Here is a 10,463-nt window from a genome sequence, read left to right as displayed (position 1 = left end):
GAGGAACATGAGCAGGGATGCGCAGGGGAACGCAGCCATTGGCCCCAGAACCCACCCGATGGGAACCCCGCGCGGCCCAGGGGCGTGCGAGTCTGCCGGTACATCTGTCAATACTTGAGGGAGTTTGTCCACCACCCAACAGTTACCACAGCTCATCTGTGCAGCCCCGAGGTTTAGGTGCAGTAACAGCCATAGACTTCTACGTTTTTCAGGGGTTTTTTGCCGTAAGGCTCGGTATCTTCCCCCATTTACAAAGTAGCATTTCAAAACACTCACAAAATCAGCGTTGAGAGCCCAAACCCGCCCAGGGGCGGCGATGGGGACTCACTGGGGCCGGTGGGACCCATCCCTGCTCCATGGGGAACGGGACAGGACCTGGAGCACGACCCCTGCGGCCGGCGGGAGGGGAACGCGCTCTGCGTGCACCAAAGCTCCAAACTAAACACGTTTTGGAGACTCCAGGGATGGGGTCGGGGGGTACCTTGATCCCCGCACCCCAGGGCAGGGGACGGCGCCGTCTCCGTTCTGCTCCGAGCCCGGGAAACGTCCCCATGAAACGGCACGGCCACGTCACAGCTGGGAACAGACAGGGCTGATTTCACCTGCACGTGTTTAGAAACAGCAGGAAATGTAATCTTCTCTTATTTGGTGGTGGGTAGGAGGAATAAATGATATACATACATTTAGCTTCTTGTGCAGAGACACTTGTACAAATGCAGTGATGCTTAATATTTTTTCCATGACGTGAAGTTCATTTTTTAAAGAGCTTTTTTCAATTTAACAGACTATCAGGAGAAGGGAGAAGCCTACGAACAACAATATATTGATTTTTCTGTTTTGTATTAATCCTCAAGATATTTATTTTGTATTTCTGTAACTGAAAAACAACGGTTTAAAAACATTTTAAGTTTCCAGGAGTTTATAGCTTAGATCCGTAGCCTGTAGATTGATTAAATTAATTGGAGCAAAATGGGTTATGGCACCTTACCCTGCAGTTCCCCGGCCCCTGGGAGCTGCTGTAACCATTAAAACCTTTTGCATGAAAACCAGGCCGTGTTTTCCCTTCCTTGGCCGGGTCGCGGTGTCGCCAGCGCAGGAGGAGGTCACCCACCCACAGCGGGGCCCTGCAGGCAACATGAGGGCAATATTGGGTGCTAACCATGGCCAGCGCTGCCCGGGCCCCCTGAGGGAGCCCCCGTCCCCTGCTTGGTTTGCAGGGGCTCCTCGTTCCCCACCCCATCACCCGGCAATGGGGATCTGCACCGCGGGCGCCCCGGTGCTGTGCTCACAAAGCGCTTCACGAACAGGGGATTGTCAACAAATTCTCCTCCGTGCAGGAGATGGGGCGACTCCTTCAACGCGTTCGCTCTGCTTTAAAAACCCATCGAGGCCACAGAATGGGTTTTGGGATCAAAATGTGATCTGGCTGCAGGACCCAGCACGGGGTGGGATCCGTCTTCTCCAGGACTGAGCCCCTGGTGAACGTTTCGTGTTTAAGGCGATCGCTGTTCGGCTCTGGGACGATGATCCCGGCCACGGGCACCGAGGCAGCAGCGCCTCTGGGGAAGGGGGCTGCTCTGGTGATGGGTGCCCCAAACAAACCCCCTGAGGAAAGGGGTCTCCAGCACCCAGGGAGGAACAAACGGGGACGGTGCCTGGGGACCTTCACCCCATCAGTGGAGCACGGGCTCCCCGCCAGGCGTGGGAATCCTCGGGTGATGTCACCACGCTGTGCCCTGACATCGCCCAGCTCCCAGGACTGCCCCTCGTCCCCTCCTCCCCCCCGGCAGCAGGAGACCCTCAATTAAACATCCACCAGACCCGGGCTGACAGACAGAGCCCAGTCCCATGGCAAAGGTCCCCCCCGTGGAGCCTTCCCCACCAGAGCAGCCCAAACCCAGCCCCTGAGGTGAAACGCGGGCCCAGCCTTCACCAGGGGAGATCCAACTCACATTTGGTTTGTAAAATGAGACAAACTCACCAGTACCAGGGGAACAGGGAGGAACGGGCTCCACGGTGCCTCCTTCGCCCGTTGCCTTTGCGGCTGCGCACTTACACACATCAAAACCTGGCTCGGTCAGAAAGAACAAGAGAGGCTCCCTTTCCAGATTTCTCTCAAAATCGTAACAGGAAGACTGCCAAGTAAGGCCAGAATTTTGTTAATAAAGCGGGCCAAGAAAGCCTCTTCACCCCGTTACCAGCTTTACCGGAGAGGTGCAGCTGAACCAGCGCAGCAGGGACACCTCCTGGCAGCCCAAAATTCCTGCTTTTTCTCCTGCTCATTAACAATCAGTTGGGCTGGTTCACTTGAACGCTGAGACTGTAAGAAATGAACCACTGTGAACCTACCCCTCAAAGCAGAAAAGCCAGCCGGTGTGGGTGCACCGCTACTCATTGTGCTGTTTGGGAGGGAATTCACGCAGACACAAATGAAACCTGCAGCGCAGAACAAAGTCTGTTGCTAAAACAACTTTTTCCCCTCCATTTCATGAGATTTACAACCAGGAAAGCAGGACTCTGACATGCTGCTGAAAACACTGCCCGCAGCTGCAAAGGAGCATCCAGGACAACTGTTTCTATTCAAGAAAAGCCAAAAAGGGCCAGAGGAAAATAGTTTTATTATATCCACATTTAAAAGAGTGGGGGCAAACTTGCATGCTAAACCAGGTTGTTGAGGGTGGGCTTTTTGTCTTACTGAACAAATTCTCATCTCTGCTCACTACAGATGCCTCCAGAGTCGCTCGGTGAACTTCCACGGCCAGAATCAGGCCGTTTAATGAACCAGGTACACGATGGTGTCCCCGATGTCCCTGCTCAGGCCGTTCTCGGTCAGGCGGACGCGTTTCTGCTCCAGGTCGATGTGGAAGACGGCGTGCTCCGGGATGGGCGACTTCTCCGCTTCCTCCTTGCCCAGGACGGGAACGCGGCGGGGCCCGAGCACGGGGTCGTCGAACCTCATCAGCTTCACCTTAGCGAGGTCTGCGGTGGAGAGGTTGCCCGTCAGGCTGCGGAGCCACAGCAGCCACCGAACGCGTCAAAACCGCACAGGAACGGGGACAAACCACACAAATACCAACTCCCCGTGCCCACTGAGCACCAGATCTGCCCTGGCCGGGTCTGGGACTGCTGTGGGTAACCAAACAGTTGTGGTGTCGCCTTCTGAGGAACAAAATTCAGACACCAAGAGACAGGGCAGGTGAGAGCTGCCTGCAATACAACTCCTATTAAAACACTCACTAACAGCAGACCGCTAAGCAGACCAAGAGGGAAGCCTGGGGTCTTTCAGCCAAGGCTGAAAACCTGTGCAAAGGGAGCAGTGACACCTTCTGGAGCAGACACAGCCAGAAAGTCACAGCTTTGTCACTCCTGTTTGCAATTATTTCACATTACCCACCCAGCAGAAGGCCAGGAGATACACACACACCCCTCTATGTGCACCGTGCATTCCCCACCTGTATTTCACTACACACCTCATCATCTACCCCTCTCTGTGTGCACCCGTGCGTGCAGTCGTCTTTGGTCTACATCGGTATCAACCCAAGCTGCTGAACGATACAGAAAGAAGAAGACTCTGCTGCCACAGGCTTTTGGATGAGGCTCAGTCTTCCTTCTCCACCCAGCTCACAGTGCTTCAGGTTTGTTTGATTCTCAGTTCCTGCATTCTTCAAACCCACAGCTGCCGCTCCTTTAAGAAAGCTTCTCCTTCCCCTGCCCAGAAACCGAGTGCTTGCTTCACCAATGTCTAACATGAATTTTTTCATGCTATTCTGTATTTTCCCATAGTGACTTCCCAAGCAGGTGGAGAAGTGAGCAGTACTAAAAACATCAACAACTAGGCTAGAAAATTTTTTAAAAGTCCTATTTCCAGGAAAACCTGAGGAAAAGCACCCTCACAGAAATAACACTGCTTACAAAGAGCACCTCTAGCCTGTCAAGACACCACGAGCATTTCAACTGACCACAGCAGCACTCCTCAGAGGCGGCTTTTACTCCACCTGCAACACGGCAAGGCCCAAGATGAAATGTTTTGTCTCCACGCTGCCAGAGCAGGGTCCAGCATCGCCCCTGGACTGCGCCGTCCAGTGCCCACTGCGCCCCTTACCACCGCAGCTCAGCAGCTGAAACACAGCACTGGTGCACAACATGGGAGACACAGCTCAGGGAGGCCAAAGGAGCATTTCACCGCTTCCCACAGAGGCTGCTCGTTCAATTTTGGCACTAACAACGGTAACCGATAGCCTGAGCAGCTCCTCAGTAATCCACATTTTAAGTGAACAGACAGTTTCTGCCATGAACTGGGACAGAAATTATGAGGAGCCAATGCAGCAACTGTTAAATTAATTCACCTTAGGCTAAATAGAAAAAATAATTTGGTTTTTTTTTTTCAGCCCTGAGCTCCAAAAGGGAAGAGGCAGAAGCTGCCAACAACCAGCTATGGGACTAACCCCTTCTCCTGGAAATCCAAAGCAGAAGGGGAATTACCATCCCTGTCGACCTCTGGCAGAAGCTCTGTTTCCGTGTACAAGGACAAAAGGCTGATGAGGAAAACCCACAGAAGAGCTGGCTGTTCACAGGCCACCCCTTTTCCTGCTCCAACACAAACTCCTTGCTCCTTTCTCAGCACAAACCTCAGCAGCTTTGTTTCCAGCTCTCAATGAGCCGCACTTTACCTTTGATCCCTCTCTCCATCTTCATTAAGCGCCTGATCACCGTCTCCCTGTTGTCTCCTTGCCTGATTTCGATCCTTGAAGAGAAGTGGCCATTTGACGGCTGAGGGTTCACCAAAAACACCGACACGCTGGGCTGAAAGGAAGTCAATGCAGACATTAAAGGAGACCCTGTGTCTGTGATCCCAGCTAAAACAAACTAACATCCACCAACAAACACTCTGGATGGACAAACTTCATTCAGACACACTGACTGCCAGCATGTGAGCACTCCCACAACTCTTTAAAATGTAACCCAGAGGATGCACAGATTTTTAGGATGTATTTAGGGAAGTCAATCAAATTTAGAGCTAGAAATACTCATATATAATACCACTGTTGCAGGGTTTCATTAATCTTACATGGTACTCACGAATTCTTCCAAGTGTCCAGGACACAGCTGTAGGAATACTTCTGAAAGGTTTTGTTAATGCAACTGAATGCCATTTCTAGCCTATTATACTCTAACAAACACAGAAAGTATTAAAAAACACCTGAGGATTCAGCAAACAAGTAATACCAGGTTTCACATGGAAATTTACAGTATCTTAAAACAAGAAAGCAGCACAATTCCTAAATAACAGCAGACGCGAGATTCAGCCACGCTTGCACAGGACCTTCCCAATTCTCTATTTTGGGCCTGTGTTTTAGCTGGAATGCGATCTGCCTTCCCTAATGGCAGGTTATACAGCTGTATCTGAGGGACATGGCTGAAAGAAACAAATACAGGAATATGGGAATGACCAGGTCACTCGATTTCACCCGAAGACTGCGAGAAACACCCAACTGAGCTGACCGGCAGAGCCTGAAAGGCTCAGGTCCAATCAGGGTCACATTTAGGGCTCTATACAGGGGAAGAACAGAGAAAACCGTAATTTCTTCAGGAGATGTTTCTTGTTTTGAAGGGGTGTTGCATCAGAGGCAAAATAATCCAGTGTTCATGTCTGATTAAAGTCTTTTCATGGCGTATTTGCTTTTGATTGCTGGTTTGGTTTGAATCTTTTTTAATTAAAATTTTCAGACTTCCAATATCTGAGTTTCCGATTTTACCTCGGTTCTGAATACAGAAAATGGTTTTCCAGGACAGCAATCTTCTTTTATTTTATCTTCTGCTTCCGATGCAAACTTCACTTCAATATGATCCAGCTGTCAAAAAAAGGGGATGAGGTGAGGAGGGAATAAACAGGAGCTCAATCGTTTTGAGATAACAACAGGAGTTAGCAGGCCCATAAACAACTGTTCACAGTGAAGTGGAAAGTGAACGTGCCATAAGGCAACACCACCCCATGTCCTCAGTGCCTTTTCAAACAGGGGTACAGCGCTGGGGAGGATGTGAGAGGGCACAGGGGAGAATGAAGGGGTGCAGCACTGACACACTCCCAATTGGGGCTCAGCATAGCTGAACACAGAGGGACGGCTCCCCCTGCCCGGCCAAATCCCCTCCTGTCTGGGGAACTGCTCCTGGTGCAGGGCAGCGCACAGCGCGCCCACATCACCTTCACACCCACCTTGACCAGCCCACCGCCACCCCAGGGTCCTTCGGAGCAGAGCCCATGGCCAGGCAGCCCCTCCAAATCAGAAATTTGGGGTAATTCTGCCCTGGTACAGAGCGTGACAGCTCCTGTGACGCTTGAGATTTCACAGCCCAGTTCTCGACTTTCTCTGGGTTCTCCCACATGAAAGATCCACTGCTTAACAGATCCACTGCTTGCGTAAGGGATCCACATTCGTGTGCCACACACCTACACCGCGTCCCATCCCTGTCTTTAACAGATTTCCACACCTATGTCTGACAAAGTTAAACAGCAAGACTGAAATAGAGAAAGTTGATGAAAAAACTATTCCTTGAGCAATGTTGATGTAAACAGGCTCAGAGCCTCAGGAAAGGCTGCTCCTCCAGCTATCCCCAAAAAAGCTGAATAATGAATGCATCGAGTGTGTGCCAACCTCCAGGGAATTTGTGAGATAGACAATATTCTCCATGAGCACCGCACGCTCGTCAAACTCCAGCTCCAGATCAAGCACACGTGAACCATTCTTCTCCAGATTTTCCTGTCAGAGGAGAGGGGGGGAAAAACAAAATTAAAATACTCTAAACGCTGCAAGCAAAACGATGCTTCAAAATGGCAAACTATCTACATCAGTCATGAAAAGAATAGGCTCTTAAATAGGAGAGCTCTCTGCTGGCACAACACGCTAACGTAGGAGCAATAATTTTCTTGTAACAGGGTTTCTCCTGCAGGGAGTTAGTGACACTGATGGGAGGAGTAAGAGCAATTAGAACGCTTTTTTAATATAGAATTGAAAAGATGTTTGACATTCACAGTTATTTATAATCCCCACTTAATGTGCAGGTTGAGGATTCTCAGAGTAAGTCAGCACTTCAGTGGTATTTCACAGCAGGAAGTTCAGTCTTATGACCCAGTTTAAAATAAAGGACAAGCATTCAACAACTGGACGTGTTCACAGCAGTCGTAAAACAAGTTCTCTGCAGGGAAATAACTACTTTATATGTTAACATAAAAGCAGCTTAATTAGTCCAGAAAGACAATTGCAACAGTCACAAGAGACAACGTACTAAAGGCAATATAAAAACCATGTGAATTTTTATTTTTTCACTAAAACAGCCCTTCCTCTTTGCAATTTAATCTGTCTCTTTCTTGCTCTCCTGTGCTGAGCCAGCTGTCTCCTTTGAAGCTCTGCTTTGTCAGACTCAGCATGGCTGTGGCTTCCTGATCTCCTTGTCAGTTTAACGTGGAAGGTTCCCTGCATTAACTCTGAATTGCTTCCCTTTGTAAAACACAGGGTTTCTTCTACGTTTAAGCTCTCCTTTGATGAGCAGGAGGCACACGCAGAAACGCGCCTTGTACTCTGGAATTGCCGAATAATTGGCTTCAAACAAAAACATACTGATGCAGGGAGCCTGAGCTCGGATGTTTCTGTGCCTTTACGTGAAGCTGCTTACTGCTCTGTAGGAGTGAAGGGATGGGTGATGGGGTAAGCCTCAGCACCACAACCCACCGTGCCAGGACCAACCGCGGCCAGGCCAAGGACAGCAGCCCCAGGGATGCTTTGTCCCTCACGCACCGCAGGACTGGGGGTGTCTGACCCCGTCCAGCTGCACCATCCCTGCAGCGCTGCACAGACCGCACCGCGCAGGAAGCTCCAGCTGCTCTGTGCTCCCTGCTCCTCTGAAGGCTCCTGAGCCACATGAAACAGAGCAACTGGAGTAACCCTAGAGAGCGGGCAAAGAGCACCTCCGCTTGCAAATACGACAACGCTTGCAGAGAGAAGACATTATTGCATGCAACCGAAAAATCAAGCTAAAGGAAAACAACTCCATTCAGGGCCCAGGACAGTCCCTTATTTCCTCCCTTAGATGTGGTGCAACCAGTTATCTCCAGCTTTGTTCTTAACTTTCAAATGTGAAGTGTTTTTATGTCTCCAGAGCAACACCTTATTCTCACTTCAGCACGAAAAACTGGAAAAGTCAAATATGATGCACTTCAGAGACAGAGTAATCCACCCCTATTTGAAGCACAGATTGCACAGCCTGCCAAACACCCACAGTGCCAGGCCTCAACCAGACCACAGGTTCACCTGAGATAACTGGTGTAGACATTTTTACTGCATCTTTCTTCCAGAGACGTCAAACAAGTTTAGAAACAAACACACGAAGATGCCAAATAAGCAAGGGGCAGGACAGAGTGAAGTCAAATGTTAGCAGGACATCCAGGAATGAAATAAGGGAAACGAAGTTACAGACTGCCCTTGCCTTTGTCTGACGTATTTCATTCACAAAAGCCTTTTCTATACGAGAACTGTCCCCCGGCCACTTACCTTGATCATGGCAACAAACGGCATCACCCTCTTCATGTACTTCTTCAGCTCTGGCAAGGTGCTGAGCTCACTGGCAATGACTTTGTTATCTGGGAGCTGACCCCCGCTGGCCTGAACATCGATGAACATCCATTAGAAAGTACAGGTATCATTAGAAACTTGCCCTTTGATATCACACACCTCCCTGCTTTCCCCCAAATACCAGCAAGGTTTGTCATTATCACTGACTGCACATGTAGTAATTTTCTCATCCCTTTGAAACATTTTAGAATTTTAAAACTTTGACAAAAAACCAAACAAAACCAAACAAACAAAACCAAAACCAGGTAACTACTGCCACACGGGCAACTCAGCATTATACTGCATTTTCTGTATTCTTTCTGGTGACTATGTATTAATATACTTAAATCACTAGAGTGCATTTTAAATCACATCTAAGCCCGATCACAAGCACGTTTTTAAGCACTAGCTGACACCTGGTAGTGCTTGCGCAGAACGGACAAGGTGGTGTGCTGCCACGGCGGGTAGCTCTTTGCCACGTAGATGGTGCAGTGAGAAGGCTTCTGGGAAGGCTCCTTAGCACTTTTCTAAGGAAACAATGGAAAAATTAGGATGGAGTCCCGAGGCAGTACAGAATTGTCAAGCACACACCCTCCAGAAGATGCCCCCGTGCATTCACCTTTCCTTTGGCAGGTGCCAGGTAGTTCTTGAGACGCAGGCGCAGGTCGTGGGCTGCCTCCATGAGGTACTGAGAGGAGCGGATCAGCACCTCGTCCACAGGACCCGCTGCCGGCCACGAGGCGCTCATGATGGAGTTGGGCTGTGAGGAAAGGAAGAGACGGGCACCGAGATAAAACACAGCAGTGTCGGGTGGCTTTTCAACCTGCTACGGCTCGACTGGAAACCAGAGTTTAGCAGCTGAGCCTCAGAGAGCACCCACCTATAACCAGGTTGTAAAGGAGTGCACACACAGCAGCCGTTTATTTGCACGTGTGTTAAGGACTACACATAAGTTACACAGCTATACGGTGGGTGTAATTGTATCTACAAGCACAAGGCAGTTAAGAAAACAAACACCCACAAAACCTCAGTTTCACGTGTAAGTGTAGGAATATTGCATTATTTGGGTTAATTTTAGATCACCTCTTTGTGAGCACACAACCAAAGTGACTCGCATTAAAGCTGCACATATCATCACAGTAACAGGCTGACTCTATGTTCCCTGTCCTGTGGACAAAAAGCTGTTGTGGCTCATTCTATTAAGACACATGCTGCTTCTATTTGCATATGAAAGACATCTGTAAGTCTGACACGAGCCTTATTAAAAATCAGTAAAAGCTTAGACCAGAATCAAGTGACAGAAGGGAAACCTCAGTACCTTTCCCAGCAGGGACCAGATGTGCTCACACAAGTGGGGACAGATAGGAGCCAGCAGCAGGGTCTGCACTTCAATGAACCGAAACACCAGCTCCCCGTGCATTCCTTCTATCGCCAGCTCACGGTACTTATCCTTTGCTGCCTGAAACACAGCCGACGTGACCGTCGTTAACACACACCAACCGCCATGGAGAAACGCTTAGAAAACACAACTCGTTGCTCTGCAAGCACCTTATAGTGAATTACTGCAAGAGCTGTACTTTCCTGAAGCACCCGAGCGCGATTCTGTCGGTTGGCCATTTGATTTTTGTGTTAACATGGCACTTCTGTAAGTGTTTACTGGCACAGACATAAAGGACAAAAACATCCACAACTGTGTATCAGGTACTATCATCCCAAAGAGCCTGCATAAAGACACTAGTAAGTACTAAGCAAAAGGCAATGAAAATGCTCTACATTATACATATAATTCATGTTCCTGAATATCAGAAAGGAGCCACACAAAGGAGTCGCCGTCGTTCATTAAGTGAAGTGGCTTGG

The 10,463-nt window shown here is 49.3% G+C and overlaps 1 protein-coding gene across 1 annotated transcript in view; it reads right to left on the bottom strand.

Moving 5' to 3' along the window:
- Positions 1-2,773: 2,773 nt before the first annotated feature.
- Positions 2,774-10,463, bottom strand: part of LARS (leucyl-tRNA synthetase) — a gene marked incomplete at its 5' end in the record, with an annotated part of 25,946 nt that continues 18,256 nt past the window's right edge. The window contains 8 exons of the mRNA XM_010180390.1: positions 2,774-2,979; positions 4,671-4,803; positions 5,757-5,852; positions 6,654-6,758; positions 8,547-8,657; positions 9,023-9,133; positions 9,226-9,366; positions 9,925-10,065. Coding sequence (XP_010178692.1) covers positions 2,774-2,979; positions 4,671-4,803; positions 5,757-5,852; positions 6,654-6,758; positions 8,547-8,657; positions 9,023-9,133; positions 9,226-9,366; positions 9,925-10,065 — 1,044 coding nt within the window. The remainder of the gene's footprint in view (positions 2,980-4,670; positions 4,804-5,756; positions 5,853-6,653; positions 6,759-8,546; positions 8,658-9,022; positions 9,134-9,225; positions 9,367-9,924; positions 10,066-10,463) is intronic.

The sequence above is a fragment of the Mesitornis unicolor genome, unplaced genomic scaffold, assembly GCF_000695765.1.
Source record: "Mesitornis unicolor isolate BGI_N332 unplaced genomic scaffold, ASM69576v1 scaffold6713, whole genome shotgun sequence".
NCBI classification, from domain to species: Eukaryota; Metazoa; Chordata; class Aves; order Mesitornithiformes; family Mesitornithidae; genus Mesitornis; species Mesitornis unicolor.
The sequence above is the reverse complement of the archived record's forward strand: the minus strand, read 5'-3'. Positions and strand labels throughout refer to the sequence as shown.